The 20,940-nt window shown below is 47.8% G+C and overlaps 1 protein-coding gene across 4 annotated transcripts in view; it reads right to left on the bottom strand.

Moving 5' to 3' along the window:
• LOC128879873 (nephrin-like) overlaps positions 1 to 20,874 on the bottom strand; it is a 347,536-nt gene extending 326,662 nt beyond the window's left edge. Inside the window, exons 1-2 of one of the 4 annotated variants that reach the window (XM_054129420.1) lie at positions 17,791 to 20,874; positions 17,090 to 17,300 (exon numbers count right to left, since the gene is read on the bottom strand). In XM_054129420.1, coding sequence (XP_053985395.1) covers positions 17,090 to 17,177 — 88 coding nt within the window. In that variant the 5' untranslated portion in view covers positions 17,178 to 17,300; positions 17,791 to 20,874. Of the gene's footprint in view, positions 1 to 17,089; positions 17,332 to 17,790 lie in introns of all 4 variants that reach the window. The other 3 variants (XM_054129422.1, XM_054129421.1, XM_054129419.1) reach the window with 3 other exon arrangements.
• Between the last annotated feature and the right edge of the window lie 66 nt (positions 20,875 to 20,940).

Below are 20,940 nucleotides of genomic sequence, written 5' to 3'. Positions count from 1 at the left end.
CAGTCAGTCTCGAACCAAATTAAACCATAATACATACCGTATCGAACGTATCTACAAGTTGCAGTAGAAGATTCATTGCTATGTAAAAGAGAAACGTCTTGAAATAAACGTTCGGAACGACCTCGGACGAGGTCGTGTTTAAATGTGATTTGAGTCTAAAAAAATATTATATGGAGAGCAAATAATATTTAAAAGAACGCGGGGAAGAAACCATCATTCCTCGTGAAAATGTGACGACGTACGTTGGCCTTGGCGTTGAAAGTGTTTGAAAGAACACGAGGGCGATTGAGCGCGCAGGAACTTAATCGAATCGATTAGGGGTAAAGACGACGAAGTTAGAGCGAATGAATGAAACGACGTAGACGAGAGAAAATTCGTAAAACGTACAATGCTAACCGTTCCCGCGTTTTCCAACTTCATTCTTCTCGGAGTCGGTTACCCTGGCGAAGCTTGTCCGAGCTTGTCCTTTTTCTTCTCCGTTCCCAACCGTCGAACAATAAGGATTTCCTTTCCACGCCAGTGGACTTAATCGATGATCGTTTTTCATAAATTTCACCCCCTGGCTCCCTTCCCATCGCGTTACGCGCTGAAAGAGAGGAAAGCTCCGTCGTGCTCGTGTGCACCGTACACCCGGTCGCGGGCTCTCGTCTATTGTTTCTACGTGTTCTCGCGAGTACCGAGCACCAGCCACTACCTTACGACCTCGTTCTCTCGTTCTCCAGGCTGTGCTTCGTGCTGTCCTCCTTACGTGTTCCAACGGCGCACAATACTCTTTTCAGAATTCTCCGCCGTGACGCAAATAGGAGCCAAGTATCGCGTAACGCGGCACACGTCCCGTTACTCTTTGTTCCGATCTCGCCTCGCGGCTTAGGCGTCCAAGCTGTTCCTTCGAACAGGATTTTCAAAGGCAACATCGTTATCAAGAGGCTACCCGATCTGACCATCGAATATGCGAACGTCCAACGCAGAGTGTTGTTTAATTTTTCACTTTTAACGCAAGCGTTCAAGTACCGATACTTAGGACTATATACTACAGCTCTGCTCCTTCATTTTTCATCAGTCGGCCCTCTTTTAACCTCGGCATAACTCGTAATGCCCTCGACCAGACTCAAATCTAACTTTCGTCGCGGTCGATCGCAGCCATGTTCAGCGAATCACGGGGAACCAATGTTCCAGTACAATTATGCGGTTAATCGAGTCCCGCATAAATCGTAAACCGTAAACCGAGATGGGCAGGGACGCGAACGGTTTCCTCGGTTTTTGCCATCAGCGTTCGGTTACTCGATTTCGCGAGTCCATTTCGACGCGAAATTCGATTTAACTCGATTGATTTTCGACTAAAGGATTAGATTACTCGATTTTTGTTTCAGCTTTCATCCTGGCCGTCGGTCGATGGGTCGGTCGGATTAGCGTCCATTTCACAAACTCGCTTTCGATTGAAACTCGATTCGCCTCCATTCGTTTCGTAGAATATGAACGGCTATCGGACTTGCTTGAATTATTGACCCCCTACTGGATAAAACTTTACAGGCCACCTCCGTGCGCGCACCGAGCAAAATCACGATTAAACCGAAATACGAGGTCGTTTCGAGCGGATTCCGCGATATCGGCGACAAATCGACGTAGCAACGACGCAACAACGACGCGACGCTCGACGATGCCCGTTGAATTAACAATTCGGAAGGACACTTTGCTGCAACCGATACCGTAATGTACCTCGTTGCCCGTACATCGTGCATATTTTGTTTGAAAATACCGAACGAAACTATCTTCGAGGACAATCGATGACCGAGTGACGGCGGGTGAAGAGGGAATTACCGGGAGAGGAAAAGATGTAGAAAATTGAACAACGAACGTCGAGAGGAGAGAAATGGAGACTCGCGGAACGGTGTTTAATGCGGAGAAGTTGAAATTAGTTGGACGGGTGTCTCGCGTTCAACGAACAAATCGCAATTAACCGTACTTGGTCGCGCGAAGCTCATATTATAATCGCATTAAAACGGGAACCGGTCGCGGTCGTCTCTCAGCGACGCAACCGAGAATTTCTCGTAATTGCATTTGGCATTCGACGTTGGCGCATAATTTTCGACCGATTGTTTACGAATCGAGCATTTCGCGATGATCGCTCGCGGGCAGATTCGCGACCGCGCCTCGTTACCTTTCCCTCGTTCATCCCCGCGCCACGCTTCTCCTCGTCGGAATAGACACGAAGTCGGCCAGCAGGAAATATCTATCGACGATATAAATTCGACGAATCGTAGAATCGAAACGCATTCTTATTCAAAATAGCCGTGGAAGTATAAACGAATACATTCGCCTGAACGATCGAACGCGAACGGGAATAATGTGCAAACACCCGGGGAGAATCGCGAAATATTCCCGATAAAGTATTCCGGTACGTAGGAAATTTTATCGGGAAAATAAAAATGGTTAACGTTTCGAGCGTCTGCATCGAATCGCGACGCTGCCGAACGAACGCGATATTGCATCCAGAGACGTTAAACTATTTGAGTGGTATTTTCGATTGTAGCGTCGTTTTTCAGGTGTTACTTTACGATTTAATGTAAACACGCGCGGAAGACTGGAAACATCCCAATTTTCATAATTCTTATGTAGGTACCAATACACGAAGAAATCCATTTTCTTGGAACGACCCAGCTCGACCGACGCTGAACCCATCTGGGATACGAACACGGACGGAGTATCCGTGAATTTTGGCATGACAATGCAGGAATATAACGCATTGTGTAAACAGCCAGCGACGCAATGCGCGGGGGTGCACGGTGCGTGAATCCTGGACATTCGACGACGACGAGTCGGCGACGGCGTCGTCCACATCGTAATCGTCATCCTCCGGATTCAAGTTGGTTGACGCCACCTAACCATGGGACAATGGGACCGCGACCACCACGGTACCATTATCCGCCTCTCGCGTCTATGACAACCCCCATGAATTATGCAGCGTAATGTAGACGGACCCTCCTCCGTACGCTCGCGCGTCGCGAATGTTGTTCCAGAACCGATCCTGCCGCTTCCAGTCGCACGGTTTGCCCCCCGAACCGCTCTCGTCGCCTCGATTTATGCTCCTTTACCGTCCAGCTGTATCAGCCTAGTCTAATCTTTTAGAACATCTGTCTCTGCTGTTGTTACATACACTGTACTTTCTTTCCTATTTCGGTATTCACATTTTCGTCTCCTCCGTCGTATAGTTTCTTTCGTGGATGCACAAAACGTCTTCCCGATGATTATCGTATACGCGTCGAAGCCCGTGGTTCACGCAAACGTTTGCCACCCTGCTCACGTTTAACACGTACGCGACGTTCAAAGTACTGACAAGGACTGGAAACTGTGAAAGCATTTGGAGAAATACGGCGGGAAAACGAGGCAGCAACGAGTGCACTGAAATTCCACAGTAAAATAAGTAGCTTCCACCGTGCTCAATCGCGAATGATCCGTTTGAATGGAACACGGTCTTGCAACTGACGCGTATGATTTTCCTTTCCTGAGGCGAGGGCGGTTTCTAATGCCTATATTTTGCGACAGCCACTCCGAGTGTCGTACATTCGTTACCACCCTCGTACAATATTAAGCCGCACCGCCAATTGCCAATATTGCAGACCCTACAATATCAATCTGCGCGTGTGGTTATCGCCAAAGTAGGGGAACGCCGATGCCATGTTCCAATTCGACGAACGCCAACCAACCTGCCGCGCCGCACCGACTCTGATATTACCAGATTCATATTACGTGGGCTTTGACTACCATCGTCAACATCGATCCATCGCAAACGGTACGTGCTTACGGATCATGAATAATTCCCACCTACGAAACCGGCGTATTCATAGTCGGCCTGCTCTCTTCTCGTCTCTCTTTCACCGTGTCTACGAATACGTCGCAAATCGGAACGGTCCACTCGTTTGCGTTCAAATCGTGCACCATTTCCTCGAAACTTCCGGATTACAGTCGCCGCCAGACGAATATCGAGTTCGATCGGCTCTACCGTGACAGTGGTGCGCAAAGTTTGGCCCCTGACAAACGGAGCCAAAGAGCTCCAAAAACCTAGACGATGAAGACGTAATCGTCGCTGCGATTGTTAAATTTAAGGGATATATGAGTTCAAAACAGGATTCGCTTTTAACAACGAAATTTCCGCCTCGCTGCAACGAAACGCTTTTCGATTCCTGATGCAATCCGTGCCTAGGTTCAGAATGGGGAAAGTTCGAGGCGGTTGGTCCACAATTATAAAATTCGGCCCGTGTATGAATACGCGATACGAGAAGAGCTCGCGATAGCGAGGAGGTGCAGAATCAATACGTTATACTTTGCAAGTTCCGCGGACTGGAGAAAGTTCCGAACGAGCCCGGCCAAGTGGTTCCGGTTTCCAAGAGACGCGAGGTAAACCGTATGCTCGACGAAATCGAAGTTATGGCCGATAGTTAACGAGTCGTGAAGCGCGATTAAAACTTTGAAACGGTTCCCTCGAGGGCTCGGTCTACTTTTTAACGTCCAACCGATACTCGGTCGCGATGCTCGAACGCGTTTTTCCAGTTAGTTAAAGAGGTCTCGGCCGAAACGAGACCGCCCGCGCTCTGGCGGTTTCCCTTCCCTTTCGTTCGTTTCCCGATAGAAATCGAGACAAACGACGGAATGGCCGTTAATTGGTCGATCGAATACTCCGGGAGGACACCCGCGCGACGTGGGACAGCTAAACGTCGCGATTTCTTTCCTGAATGTAGCAAAGTTACCTTTTCAATTTCGATAAGAGACAAATAATAGGAAACTAATTTGTCAGTTGTTACGACAAAGATATTCAACGAAATATATCCTGCGTTGTCACCGCTCGCTCCAAAGCTAGTGACACTTTGAGACTTCCTCGAGATAAGGATGGAAAATCGAGTCGAGCAAAGAGATTCGATAGTTAACTCTAGCGCGTGTACCTCGGCGAGATCATCAGTCCCCGAGGAGTGATATATTTGGCAAATGGACGATTCGTGGAACCGGTACGAGGGTACTGGCACGCAAGAATCCTGCGGGGATATATCGACTCAAACGTTGCATCCGTATCTGTCCTGTTATCGCCAGGAACAATGACTACCTATCTCGCGACTACACCCGATCATTTTTCATTATTATCGTAGGTCATCGGCCCGCGGCAACGAGAGGTCTTTCCGTAATTGCAAATTGGTCAGGCTGTCCGCCATCGGTAAGACTAAACCTAATCTAACCGAAAACATTTACGTCCCGCTTAATCGTTTCGCGCGTAAATCGCCGCGATTGCAACCGAGGATCAAGATCGTCGCGAGCGTTCCCTGCGAGCGCGTTTCAACGATCGCTTTGCTTCTCGCAAGACGTCGCAATCAACTTATTAAGTCGGATAAGGCCAGTGGTGCGCAATCTTCCCCACTTGCGGATCAAGGAAGATAAAACAAGCTTGACGTGCTTTGGATCAAGTGATTTCTTTTTGGAGCTCGATGCGAGTAGTTCCAAGACAAGATAGAGATAACCATGCGGACTTTTCGTGTCTCTTACATAGAATTCCATATTTCGAGGCTACCTAATGTTTTCCCTCGCTTTTGAAGTAATTTTCAGCTTTGCCTTGCGGGGGCGGGCGAGCTGGACTGCGCACCACTGGATACAGGAGGCTCGTTCGCGTTCGCGCTATTCACGGTGCAGAGATATGAAGTCGTTGGAATTCGTGCTACGTCTTCGGACTTCGTAGCTTCGGTTCGTGACTATTCCGCGATGTAATCAGATATCCGTAGGGCGCGCGTTTCGCGTCGAGGCGAGTCTGACAATGAGCCGAGTCGGCCCGTGCCGGGATCGATATCGCGAACGAAGATTGCCCCGGCCGCGGGCCGGGGGAAAAAAACACGTGTTAATCGTCGGGAAACACGCGCGATAACGCGTCGTGGGTGAATAAAAAATGGAGAAAAAAGGCTACAGGACGGACTCGCGACACGTGAAAACGCTTTGACATGCCTGGCGCGCGTAACTCAAAAATTAGCGAGACCGACGCTCGTTCCAGCCACCTGGAACTCGGTGATAAGGATCGGAAGCAATTCGCTCACGGTTGCGTTTCGATTACAGTCCTTCCGCCGACAGCTATTAAAAATCGGCCGCGAAAAGAAACCAGACGATTCGTGACCGATCCGATTCTATGGAGCTCGTAACTCATGGAAACCCTGCATCAAGTATGCCGGGCACCCTCTCTGGTGGGTGAGGAACAGACTGTAATTATTTCTTTACTAGAAATTTAAATTCGTAGAGTCTAAATACAACAGCTATCCATGGCATGTTTGCTCTGTGATAGTCTGCTTTTGTGCAATGGAAGGAGTGCTTATCGTCCCTAACGAATCGACGATCGATGTCGGAACCTGGAGAGTTTTAGAAGCGACGAAGCGAGGCGCACAAACCTCGACTACTCGTGCGTAAAATCTTTATAAGACAATAAAACCGGAGAATATTTAAATTTTATGCCGACCGATATTCCGCCAGCGGATGGGATACTTCGTCGTTGATCGAATTCTCGGAACGCAACGTTCGAATAAGACCATCGGTGCGTTTTAAACGCACTTACGAACCGACGGGCGATGCTCCAAACACGATACGAACGTAAGTGGACCCGGAGTGGCTTGGAAAATAACGCGCAGGAACTTTGTCGTATATCGAACCACCGTGTGACCAACCGTATCCTGCCTGGTTTCATGCCACTTTGCCACGTTTGTCGCCGTCTACCCTAATACTCCCTTCCTGAAACCCACAAACGCCGAAGAAAATTTAACGATAAATAAATACCCACACTCGGAACGATACGTGTCGTTTATACGAAAATAGATAAATTTTTTACGTCCATAGCCGTTCACTTGGTCGCACGCGGTTGGCCGAATAAACGGGCAACTCGATTTCCGATGCGCCGTTATTATTTTTACGAGCTGTCGTCCATTAGTCGGTGGAATTCCTGCGAGCCGGGTCTCCTATTCTTTCGTTCGTTCTCGCTTCTACGACCGACACTGATATATCGTTTGCGGCACCGTTGACTGACGGCTCGCCATTGGCCGTCGGCGTTCTGTCCATTTTTCTGATACCCAATTTCCTCTGGAAAATCGCGATTTACTTTGTCGTTCGTCGCTTCCGATTCAATTCACTTTTTATCACGGCCACCGAGCCTCGTCGATCTCCTCTTCCTCGAATAAATTACTCCTTATCCACTGCCACCCCCCAAATATCAAGTGCCTCGAATTTCTTCGAAATGAACCCCCTAATCTCACTACGGGAAGAACCTAATTTGCTGACTCAAGGCAATACTCGCATCGTTAACGAGAATTTATTACACTTTTGAGTGTTTGTGAATTCTACAAGACACAGAATCGTGGTACTTTGCTAGACCCCTTCCAAAAAGTACAATAAATGAATCGATACGATCGACTACGTCTTTTATAGCCACGAAATCACCACAAAGAGAAAACACGAAGATCGATAGCGTGAGAATTGATATTAATCAAAGGAATCCCGGACCTCCGTGAGAAATTGCAAAAAGGTTCCCCTGCTGGAAACTTTTTCACGCCGTCTATTAGCGAATTTCCATGACGAGGCACGCGATGTTTTATTTGACGTAGCTTCTGTAAGAAACAATGGACGGGGAGAGTCCACAAAGGATAAAGTTCAATTAGCAGTCCCGGAAAGGTTCTGCTGTTTTTATTGCGAAATATCAAAAGAGTACTTTCAGGAGACGGTCTAGCACTCTTGTTCCCCACGGATTACTCTCGAGTACTGTTGCTTTTCGGACAAACTTGTATAATTTTCGTGGACTTTCTTCGATTTCCCATCCTCCCCCTCTATCTACTCGATTCCCGTCGTCCTATACCTCCAGCTTGCTCCGCTGCTCCCTATCCGTGACTCCTTCGATTAAATATGTTCGTCCATCTGGCGTGCACGACGACGCGAAAGCAATTTCCGAACGATCAAAATCGCGTTCCAATTACCGATCGCACGACGCAAAGGAATTCGGTGGAAATCCCGGAGGTACGGAAAATATGGCACGCGAAAAACCAGACGTCCCTCTCGAGCCGCTCGCTGTGTAACTGACAACCGTAATTAATGTATTCCTTTATTCCCATGAATTTATAATTTTCTGTTATAGCAAACAACGCTGGAAAATATTTGAATATGCGATACGTAATAATTCCGTTGTTAATTTATTATCGTTCGATTTCCCCCGTCCTAACATTGCGAGAATATTGTGTTAATATCCCGCACAAAGCTCCCCTCCGGGGCAACTCTTCCGCACACCGTGTTCCGGTGGCGTGACGGGAAAGAATGAAATGGGATCGGGTGAAATCGGATGATGACAAGTACTGTAGGAGTCTAACCGAAAAATAAGGCACGGGGATTCGAACCCACGATCCTCGGATCCACAGTCGACCGCTTTACCTACGCGACCAATCCCGTACCCTACGTTTCGTGTTCTTATTTGACTCCTTATTGTTGGGTATCGGAGGCGCGGATACTACACTCGGCTATCCTGAATTGACATTCATTCGCCCTCGAATGTCCGTTTTCTCGGGTTTCGCGTCTCAACAACAGTGCGCGCCGCGCCCTCTTTCGCGAGTGTACTCCCCTCTCTCTTTCTCTCTCGGGTTTTGCGTCTCAACAGCAGTGCGCGCCGCACCCTCTTTCGCGAGTGTACTCCCCTCTCTCTTTCTCTCTCGGGTTTCGCGTCTCAACAACAGTGCGCGCCGCACCCTCTTTCGCGAGTGTACTCCCCTCTCTCTTTCTGGAACGTTGTTCTCTCTCGACGCCTCATTGTTGCCCGCTCCACCGTCCTTCGCGTGGCATTGTTGTTCATCGTGACTCATCGTCACTGGCCGGTCCTCTGCCGCTGTAACCCCCCATCCCGGACGAGCCCCCATATGTAGGAGTCTAAACGAAAAATAAGGCACGGGGATTCGAAGCCACGATCCTCGGATCCACAGTCGACCGCTTTACCTACGCGACCAATCCCGTACCCTACGTTTCGTGTTCTTATTTGACTCCTTATTGTTGGGTAGGCGCGGATACTACAGTACTGATTTATATTATTCCCGGGTTTAAAGGGGCAGTGTTGCAATTTTAAGGTGAAGTAGTAGGTGTTTCGGAATACTCTTACGATTCCCACTTTCGAAACGTCGATACACTATAATTAATCAGCACGTAAAAGTGATGCTTTCTCTAATGACTAGAACACCCCTATCGTCACTTCTCTATATTTTGAACTCGAGTGTCCACCACGTGTCCGATTCAGTTTACGGCTGTCTTTGCGTTCTCTTCCCTGGGCCAGGTCATGGATCTCCGTTTGGCGACATTGTTAACAGATTGGCTGAAACGAACCCCTAAACCGGTCCGGAAGAAGGCACGAGTTTCTTAAAGCGCGGGCCGAAAAGACTCTGCCTTGATATCCGAAGAATGCGGAAAGTCCGTGGAGTAACGAACAAAAACCGCTCACCCCCGCCTTCTGTTGGAGACGTATTGAGAAGATACGGGAGAAGATAGCGAGGAATCAATGATCGACCGTGCTTCTCGAGGTAGCTTCTTCCAAGGTTTTTATCGGACGACTTCAAATAATTGGAGTGCCGTTGAGAACGCGTAACGATCCGTTCTTAGGAAAGTAAACACAAATACGGTTTGGCGCGACCGAAACAAACAGCCCATGACGCTAGAGACGGAACAAAAGCGGAAGAAGAAGCGTATAATACCGGACGGACCACGAGTGGAGCGAAGATTGTTCCAAGAATTGCCTCGACTCGGAGATCTCGATGCGAAGTAGGTTACTTTGATTCTAGATGCTGGATGGTTCCATTCCATTGAAACCGAACCGTTCGAATTTTACCCTGTCGTAGTTGGACGCCTGGCGACTAATGCGAGAATAGAATAGAGGGGTTCGGCTAGGTGCTTCGTGCTTGCTAAGACAACGCCATCTTGGCTCGTACAAGCTTTCAAGAAAGATTCTAAACTGCAGAGAGAAAGTGATTCACCTAACTCTACCCTGTCTCATAGGTCTAGGAATTCGCGTAAACAGTTCCTCGATCGATAAGTTTCGGGGCGAAATTGTCAAGATTACAACGTCTAACTGCAAAATTAATCCGTCGTTAGCAAACCGTGACTCCCTTTACCGTGCCAGTCTCCCTCTTTCTCCAACCCACACCGCGTCGCGACTCGACGAATTGTTGGGGAGTGTCTGGGATTCCAGCCCCAAACCGAATTACTTAAAGAGAGAACGCTGCTCCACGTAGCGATCCTTCCGGTTAAGTTGTGATTGTCAACGGCAACCCTGGACGCCCATCGTTTTCAGCGAATTATCGTCGACAACGGGATACTAATTAAATATTTATGGTAAAAAATGTTCAACCTTGAGCAAGTATTAAAAGTGAAGCGTAAAGAAACATTATTAGTGGTAGATTCGCTGCGTGAAACCCAGTGGTAACTGAGAGTCACCTCTCGAGTGGAAAGGGTTAATTCTATCGAAGTGATTAGAAGAAGTGGGCCTAGTAAAGCTGCCCTATGGAAGAAAGATGAACCGAAAAATCTGCAACGATGTAAACGCGAGCTGACATTCATATCGATTCGCTAGGTAGACATTTATTTACCGGTTTGGATTTCGCGTTACAGAGGCTTGGGATTATTTCGTAAGAACGAATATAGACTTTATTCAAGCGCGCCGCGATGTATCGGATATCGCGCACGAAAGGACAAAAAGAGGAGTCAAAGCACGCTCTTAGTTCCGAGTAAATTCGTATCCTGGAGTCTCCGTCGGAGGGAGATCGAGCTACCAGCTCTCCATTCCCTCTCTTTCTGTTCCCGTTATCTCGTTTCTCCTTCTCCTTTTTCCCTGGCGCGGAGAGTCGGTGATAGGAAATAGCCTGCAATCGTTCCACGAGACAACGCCGGAAGCGAAATCGGTTCTGTCGGCAAGATTCAATCCCGACCCCGCGTCAACTCCTGCTGCGAGATCCTCAGGAGTCGAGATCGCGTGTGTCGATCCTCGGACTGCCAACTGCGAGCTCTGCATGCTCGGACCGTCTGACCCAGACGGACGTTTCTGCTTTCCATTCAGTCACATTCAACTCTATTATAAGAATATTTCTATCGAACTCGTCTTTCAGTTTTATTCAAAGATAACGATCTAGACGTCTTTGGAAATCCATAAGGGTAAAAAATATAGCCTACAGAACGATCGCAAAAACTGACAAGATTCTAGACCAGAAAATAAACAGGACACGAAATATCGGTCTACTCGCAAAGGGAAAGCAAAGCTTTCAGCCACTCTACCGACAAAACATGTAACCCCTTCAGAAGAGCTCTAAAAAGTCACTCAGGTTTGATTAATCGTCGGGGCATCGATTGACCCACGAACGGAGGAAGCGGGCGCGAGTTTTGGAGCGGAATCGTGAGCCTCGCGCGTAATTTCACCAGGAAGGAAGCGTCTCCGCGCGCCTCGGACCGAGCTCCCTCGTCGCTGACAGTTATACGACGTCTCGTTTGTAACTGTCGGCGCGACAGGATCGAGCTTAAACCCCCGAGATGCATCCTGCGAAAATCCACGAGGGAAGGGGGGAGGGGTCAGCCCCTGGCATTGGACGTCGCGATACGCCGAGAAATATTGGATTCGACGTGTCCTGGGAGGGAACGCCGCTCCTGAATGCAGCCACCAGCGGCAACGAAAAAAAAAAAATAAATAAATCGAGTCGCCTAAAGCGACGCGAAAGCTCATTTCGAAAACGGCAAATTTATTTGCTTGCTTCAAGCTGAATTCCAGAACAATCGTTCGCTCTTCACTAAACTAGACGATGCTTTGGAAAAATTTCTTTCGGTGGTATTTCCCTATGAATCCTCGCTTAGCGAGAATTTGATGTTTTACGCGTTATAAACCGGTTGGAAAATATCGTGTTACCCTTTCTTTCGTCAAGTTTTTGCTGGAGTGACAAAGGCAGCACCGCTGGCAGCGTTTTCGCGATCTCTCGTGTCCACGACATTCGCGTTAAATCGCGTAAGCTCAGATCAGGCGGAAACGCGTTCTCTCGCGTCGCTTCGAATCACGAGATGGCAAAACGATTCACGAAATCTGGTGAAAAATTTTTCATCGCTCTCGTTCTTTAGCCGGTCGCCATTTTTCACCCTCTTTCGAAAAGCTGGACGAGCCACGCGCGAGCGAAAAATGGAAATCAGTTTCGTCGATGCGATTCGAAAAGACGACGACCAAGAGAATGGTGTATTAACCATTAGTTTGATTGCTCCAAGGGTTAACGGGGTGATGCGACGCAAAGTGCCGCGAGCCATTGAAACAAGGGAAAAAACGCAGGAAAAGAGGAAACGCTGAAAGGGAAATCGAGAGAGGTCTCCGTCGCTTTTTTTTTCTCCCTCCATCTCTGTCGCGCGATCAGAGCTAGAAATCAATGACTTGTGGAGCTTCGAAATGGAAATTACGCGAGCCGTGAAAGGTATTAGCGACACGAGTTACGAATTGTAAAGAGACGCGAGAGCAAAGCCCGCGATGAATGCACCTACCCCGAACGCTTCATTGTCTTCTTTTGCCTCTGATCCGAGCGTTGCGTTTATCGATAAAAGATCAAAAACGGAACGTTATCGGCGGGCAGAGCTACCAACCGTTGGAAGTACGCTCTTCGAAGTGGCGAAACAGGTTTCTACGATTCGCTTATGGAAGTCAAGTGCACTCTTCTCGAGACGATGACACGAGTAAATCGGTGTGTTTCATACGAATTTCTCCGTATTTCCTTGTCCTATTTTTGCACCTACGCTTATTCTCGGCAGATATTTTACATTTCTAATACCGAGTACTGACGAAAATACTAAAATACTTTCCCTGCGAAGACTATACTTTACTCTTAAGTCCTGTTTGCTCCGAGTAATAAAACGCGAGATGGTTGGCAACTGGAAAGCATCCAAGTTTATTTAGAATTAGAGCAATTTTTCATTCCGTAATTGGCGAAGATGTCGGAGATGAAGAGAAAACGAAACCGAGATCAAGGGGCTCTTCCTACTGGCTATTGTACTTTTCTACCCTCTTCGGGGTAGAAAGCGCAAGAATTCCTAAGAAATATAATTAATCAAAAACAACAAAGAAAATACACCGCAGATGATGAGAAGGAAAATAAACAATCTTCGTCAGAAGAAAACCTCTCGGAAAATAATGCCGAGAAATACGGAAGAAAAAAATATAAAAAATCCCTGACTGAATAGACTGACAGTAAAAAGCGAAGAGCAATTACATCAAGGATACTTTGGTTTATCGACTATGAATACTTGCAATGTGTCCTTCGCGAACTTATTCACGGACGTGTCGGGACACAAGCCGAGAAGAAATTGATCGTTTATCGCAAGTATCGCGGTAATAAAAGCCTCGCGGAGCCTTAATAAATACTTCCATCGGGTGGAAGTGAATTAAGGAATCGAATAACCGGAGTTGCCACTAGAAAACAGGTTGCGCGAAAGAGAACGCGAGAAGAAGAAGAAGCTGGGGGAAAATCGGAGAGCGGAACGAAGAAGTCCGGCGCACAGAAAGGAAACTGCGGCGGGTCGGTTCGTTAAACCTTTCCCGGGAAAGAAAAGTCGACGAGCCCTCGATACGCTGCCAGGGTCCTCTTCACGGTTGCCTCGAGTTTCCAGCTACACGCGTGCCGTCGTCCATGTGAACTCGGCGTTCGTGTGAAGCCTTTACGTGCTTTTATGCGCGACGATCTTCCCTCCCTTTTGCGCGACAGCGTCGCGGGGGAACAAAGAGAAACTACCACTGTTTTCCTTTTACGAATTTCCTTCGACGCCACGACGCGACGGGTGGCGCTTCCACACGCCGCGAATCCTAAACGAGTATCGCGAGGGCGGAGTATGATCGACCGCAAACTGACCTGGGCAAATTTTTAATTCAATTGTACCTATATAAAAAAAGAGAAAATTTCAATTCCCAATTCGCAATTGAACAGAAATAACGTATTTGTTGTTTCGAAATGGAAATTTATTTCTTTATTTACGCTTGCGGAAAACGGGATGATTAATAATTATCGAAGCTCCAGGTTTTATTGAAAATTTATGAGAATTGTCGGCTCTTTTTTTATTGATTATTTCTTTCGAAAATAAAATGGGCACACTTTTTAGATGTCCCTTCAGGTTGTTTTTGTGTACGATAATTACAGCACGCGAAAAGAATAATTTACAACGCGTAGGTGAAGTGCCTCGCAAGGGCAGAGAATCGGCTAAACCAGAGACGCACGACTCTAATTTGCGGGAACGCGATTTTGTTCGAGCCGAAGCGATTAATTTTCTCTCTGGTAAACAGCGTATCCCTGGCAGTCGAGAGAGGCCTACATTGCAAATGCAATCGAGCGCGTAGCCGCGTCCCGAAACGCGAAACGAGCCACTCGCTAATGAAAGGACTTCATTATTCCTGCGGATAACTTTATCGATGATACTTCTCGCATCGGTATTTATCCGAGCGAGACCGTGCGCTGGACGAACGCGCAATAATAAACGATACCGTCGATAATTGTTGCGTTACAGGAATATATTTACCGCGTGCGTCCCGTCGCCACGTATATCCTCCGTGCGATCATATTTTCGACCATTATTACCGCGTCGAGTTATTGCCGTGGTATCAATAATTAATAACGAGCTCGATCCGTCGCCGCGTTTCGGGTTGGAACGAAAACGCGTCGGGATACGCCGAGAGAGACGGGTGTATATCGCGGTTTGGGTGACAAAGAGAGGAGGGAAGAGGAAACGCGTGCAAACTTCTCGATAAACGGGCCTTCAGCTTCCCAACTCGCGATCGAACCCTTTAGCACGTTGTTTCTCAAACTTCACCTTCCCACGGTTTCTCCAATAATGGAAATTTTCGGCCAATCTGTTTGGAATTCGATTATTATTTTTGTTATATGATTTAGGAGGGTTTCCAAGTGAGATACGTATATGGTTTCATTATTTTTGTATAATTTGAAGTGCTGGCTCGATAGCCAACTGAAACTCCAGACCGTCCATCTTTGACTTTGGCACACTTTTGCAAGCTGCTGAAGTATTCAGGTCCCTGATGCTATGTGCATAGTATCAGGCGCGGACAGTCGATCATTTTAGAGATATAAATAATTACAGTTACGTGCCATGCAACTAGGGCTTTGCACGATGAGTATCGATCTGTTGCATTGAACTTGCCATGTCACACATGATTAAATACGCGGTTAATAAATTTTAATTCCCAGCTATAGCTATACTCGTATCGACTAAAATGCTACCCCGTTTATTTGATTATTACTCAAACTTTCCTAAACTTCCCAAACTACCCTAGAAATATGTGCGAACAAATGTTCTAAGCTTGAAAAACACGACACTATGCAATTTATTTGTTCCGGGTAAATAGAATTTATATTAACACAAAGCTGAGTTTTTCATTTTTCAGTGATTCCCTTCGCACTACGCATTCGTCCGAAAAATCGATATTTCTATCTGCAAAAAAAAATACGCGTACCATTAAAACATGCAAAAAGAAACGAGCAAAGTTTGAAAGAGCTATAGTAAACGGGGTTCGAAGGAGAAATTCCTGAAGACTCGCGTCCCTTCAACCGTATACGTCTAATAATCCTATACGCTTCCAGTTTCCACGCGTTCTTCGTTCTTTGGTTGCTTCTACGGATTCGCCCTATGCACAAAACGCGAAATTCCCCAGGAGAAACAAAAATGAACGACCCCCTAGCAAATGACGAAACTGGAGCTCGACAATGGCGGCCACGAACGAGTGGAATGTCGTCGATCGCACGACTACCGAGAATCGGGGTCCGATCGAACCAGCGAATCGCCCTCCAGTCACGGTGAGACCTTAATCGAATTCCCGGTGCTGTTGAGGGAAGTTGCTCCAAGTCAGGGAACTTCCGCGTCGAAGACAATGCGCGATCCTGCGCGTCAAAGGACAAGAAGCACGAGGTCGGATTACGAGCACTACTGGGTGCCAGGCGAAATGAAGTTTTCAATTCGCGAGATAACGAGAAGCTTCCGCAGCCTGGAATCTTCAAACGCATTACTTCGGCTCATTATTTCGAGATCTCTCGCCAATTTCGTTTCCGTCGGGGTTCGCGACCGATAATTGCGACCGAAAACTTAACTCGGGAAGAACCTCGACAGGACGATGAAGCGAAGAAGAAGTCAAGGTGAACAGTCTTCACTGGCATTGACTTCGCGTGTAAAGAGTTAAAGTTTTTTTCGTTGAAAACGAGGCGTCTTTAATTTTGGTTAAGAAACCGATTTGCAGACCACGGTGGAGTGCAAACCAACTCGGGTGCGTGGGGTCGTCACTCCCCAACGGCCCCAGCTCCCGCCGGGGCCGCCCTGCGCGATTTAGGAGTACGGGAATCCAGGTACAAGCGGGTTAGTGTCTCCTGTACATTATGTAATACCTGGGGAGTACACGTCAGCCCTTCTTACCGCGGGCCAAGTCGCCAAGTCGCCAAGTCGGACAGCGTCGCTGGGAAAACGGAATCGCGCGTGAATCAACCGATTATCGCGTTACGGTTTCAGGCCTATTCCCACTTCGTAGAATACGAGATTCTTGCATGAATCACTTTATTTTTTTATCCGAATAGGGTTACACTAAAAAAAAAGTATTACACCAAAGTTAACATTATTTCCGAAATACGGCTGCAAACGTTATTTCTGGTCAGGCTGTAAATATATCTCTGTGTTCGAATACGCGAGCGCGACATGCGATTCCGATTCCGTCGATTTATTACATATGCACGCGCAGCCTGCGAAAAACTGCAGCGGTCGCCTGGAGCGAATCTCCGCCCCAGATACCACCGAGCGTGGTAAATAAAAGCGAGAAAATAGCGAGGAATCGGGTGGCCCCGCGATACCAGCGGACGACTTCGCGCGTCTCGTTTTTCTCGTTTTGGAATTTTGCTGGAGGGGGGTGGCAAAATCCCCGGAAACGTTTCAACGAGAAATTACGCTTGCCGTTTTTTAAAAGGGCCACCGTTTTGCGCGTCTTTCTCTTCGAGGACGAACGAGCCAGGTCTCGAGGAAAAATAGCTCAACGCGAAAAGGGAAGGAGACTCACCAGATTTTTCGTCGACGGTGGCAGAGATCCCAGCGACGTACGAAACAGCCTTCGTTAGTCCAACGAACGACCACAGTACACTCCACATGTTCTCTCGTTATTCCACGCTACTTTGATCACGAAACACTGATCACTTATCGGACTGATCTCCTCAGTCGACTAGCTGGGCGAGAATTAAGTCATTATCGCGGGATCGTGGTTCACTCGCGATCTGTCGCAAGTTCGAGCAGGGTTCTGGCTTGCTATAGAATAGAATTTTAGTGGTGTTTCGGTTGAATGTAAATTTTGAACTTCTAGTGTAGTACAGGGTTGTATCATCCAAATAAATTTACTAACGATATAGGAGCCCTCTTTAGTAAATCAATCATTATATGTTAATCTCTTATCTATCGTAAAGTCGTTCACCATCGTCACGTAATTTTATCTCCGGAATCTATAACCACAGTCTTGCGAAAGTGACTCGAGGTTTTCGAAGGTTTTCCTATAAACTACCCCCTGTAACGCTAGAAGAAAAGAATTTACATTATCCTAGTCCTTTACTCGGCCTTTTATCTGGATCAAGGTAAAGTGCATCCATCGGAGACTTTAAAGCCTTAAAAGCCGTTTTCTTAGGAACGATTTTACTTGATCTAGTGTCGCTAAAATCTCGAGAACACGGTTCACTCGAAATTTTACAAGCCGGAAGCCTGCCAGGATCTCACCTTCCCGCGTCACGAACGATCATCGCCGATCCCGTGGAGTTCGGCATCGGCATCATCGAGAATCCCTCTTCGTTTCGCTAAAAGCCGCCACTCGTCGTCGATGAATTGGTGATTTTTTCCTTCCGCGGCCACTCGAACGGCGTTCAATGCATGCAACCGATTTCGCGCGTTAAAACGTACCCGTCCGTGCTCCAGAAGATCGCTCGTCTCCTCTGTCCCCCCCTGCGAGCCACTCGTGTTTTTCCTCTCTACTTAAACACTAATTAAAGCTGCCGCGGTACCGCATCCACCACCACGCGCCGCAACCCCCGCGCGTCTCGCTTCTTCTTTTTTCCTCCTGCCTTTCATCCACTCTACGCCCGTTATTAAAGCGTCGGACACGCGTAGTAGCCTCAGCGCCGCTAGAAAATCTGCCGCACTTTCGATCTAACCGCGCGCCGCTGCCGCCAATAACCTGCAACGACGAGCATGATACCCGCAATCACCGGTGACCATGGTATGTCCACCGAGGCCGCAGAGTTCACCGCACCAACGGCCACCGTCGTTCAGAAAATAACCCGATCCCTGCGACCAGGCTATGACCTGGTCAACGTCCTCTTCGCCGTTGCGAAAAGTTACTCCAGGAATCCCTCTACGTCGTGGTTTTCGGGCAGTTCTTGGACCGGGGCTGCCGAGTTTTGGGAGTAGAGGAGAAGAAAGCCTGGGAGATCCGTTAAACTTGAATCCTGAGCGATCGAAGGTGGAGTGCTCTGGTCCAGGCCTCGACCTACCTCAGAGTCTTTGGATCTCGAGGGTAGTTACAGCTTTCGGGTGGTCTGTGGTTCGACTAGGCTGGCGAATCCGTCAGAGTATGAAAGAAGATTGCCCGAAGATTCAAGTCGGGAGTATTCGAGTCCTCGGTTTTTATCAGAGTTCAAGCTGGTTCCTTGGGTATTTCGAGTAGTCCAGAAATCCTTCCCGACTGGATTTCAGGTAGGCTGTTCCATTGGACTTCCTATGCTATCGAGGGTGCAAAAGTCTTCGAGTTCTCGAGTCTCGTCAACGTCTCTCGACTTTAATACTTGAAGTTTCGATCCTGCTCACTCAAATGTCCAAAAGTATTCAAGTCCTACCCCTAGTTCCTCCCCAACTTCCCACGAGGGAGCCTGGCGAACGGAGTAACACTGATCAGCAACAACTTCTAGCGTTAAGTTCCCTTTGGAGTTCCGACAGAAAAGTTTCCAGAAACCGTCGAAATAACCGCGATTAATCTACGCGCCGCGACGCGGTGGTGCGTCAACCCTCCGGCCGACGAGGCCCCGCCGAAAAAGCACTGCGGAGATCTTCGATCGCGTTAGCTCGCCACAGATTTTCGATTCCCCTGGAATGGGTCCAAACGAAACGAGGAGAACGGGGATATGCCTGTAATCGCGTTTCGCTCGCCAATGGCCGCGGACGCTGTTGAAATCGATTCGAGGGAAGATTCGAGAAACGCGACACCGTCACTGGATCATCCACGCGTCGATCTCGCACGCGGAAGTGGAGGACTGCTCGCCAGGACTCGACGCTTGGCTTCGCGCGCTTTTCTGCAAGGATCCCTCTCCAATCTCTCTGTCACCCCTCGTGCTACCCTCGTAAACTCTCACATGTTCGTAAATTCCACCGATGCAAAAGTTTTTTTTTTATCTTTATCAAATTTAATTAGTCGGTGTAGGATTCGCTATTTTCCTGTGGGAGTGTCCTGCGAGTATTTGTCACGTGGGCGAAAAGTCAACTCTAACGTGGAATAAAACAGAAGACACGCGCGACGATGTGACGACTACAAGTGATGTTAGCCGGTTGTTCGTTCTTTTTTTTTTTTTTTTTAATCACTTGGCGATCACTCGGGGGTGCACAAATCGCGCGACGAGCAGCCTGACGGCCCGGGTCGACGCGACGCATAAACACGTGGTCCTCGACCGACGGCGGACGGCACACTGACGGAGAAGACGAGCAAACGGCGCGGCGACGGACGCGCAGCCTGCAAAGCCTCCCTAGGAGGTGGCGGTGTCGGAGGAAAAGTTGTGAGTGGGGTGAAAGGGGCGGAAGGGGCTCGACGTTGTACGCCGTGCACCCCCCGATACTGGTCCAGAAAGGGATGTTTGTCCTACGCGAAAGGACGCGCTGTTCGAATAATACTCGGCGCTGGTAAACACCACCGAAACGGATGCGTAACGGAACGCACATGCGTTCTACCCTGTTCGATAATTCGAGTCGAGCCCGCAGTCCCATGAAATTTAATGCAACCCCTGCGATTCCGATAGAGATTTTTACTCTCGATCGTCGAGTTTGAGGTTCATTTAACAAAAGTTATTCGTATTATTTTTATGGTCGTCTCATAGAGTGAAACAAGTTACTGGCCTCGAAAGAGTTCAACACATGTTCTTGCGGTTCGTTCCCACATAGCTGGTTGCAACTGGCTTGAATCATGAACGAGTCTCTCGAAAGCTAAACCGATCGTTTCATAAAATAAAAGATATAGAAAAGAGGAACGCTAATGAAATTTAAAAGACTCCCGAAACACACCGAATTCAGGTCTGCTGGGAAAACAATATTTTTAAAACGTTGGGAAGATAGTAACTATTTTTACCCGACCACTACTGCAGACAAATCTAGCGACAAATTAACACCCTTCAAATGCCAAGATAAACTACCACGATTTGTGGACTGGATCGTTATCGGGCTCGCGATCGGTCTTTAAAAGAGAGACCAGAGCGTGCAAATTATAACGATTACGACGTCAAATTAAATATTTCTTTCTCGATTGCTCGGTTCCGATTACGCTGTACGATGGAAAAGATTCGAGAAACGAGTTCGATTTATTCATGTGCCCCGTATTCCTGGGCGGTATGGTAACGATTGCAAGAATAACGGCAAACAGCTGAGCATACGTCCGCGCAGACGTCTATCTCGGAAAACAATCGCGATAGCTGCTTTGTACACGAAAGCTACAGCTATAGGTTTGCGCAGGTTCGCCGTGTGCTACCGTTCCGAGTAGAATATTTTTCCCATTCGAGTGTTTTCGCCGCGAACAAATATTCAGGAAAATATTTCTCGCCAGACCAATCCCGCGCGGCCACGATAATAACATTCAGAGTTTTTCTATTGTCATAGTGTAAGAGAAACTCGATA

This window comes from Hylaeus volcanicus, chromosome 7 (assembly GCF_026283585.1).
Source record: "Hylaeus volcanicus isolate JK05 chromosome 7, UHH_iyHylVolc1.0_haploid, whole genome shotgun sequence".
NCBI lineage: Eukaryota > Metazoa > Arthropoda > Insecta > Hymenoptera > Colletidae > Hylaeus > Hylaeus volcanicus.
This window is presented reverse-complemented; position numbering and strand designations above follow the sequence as displayed.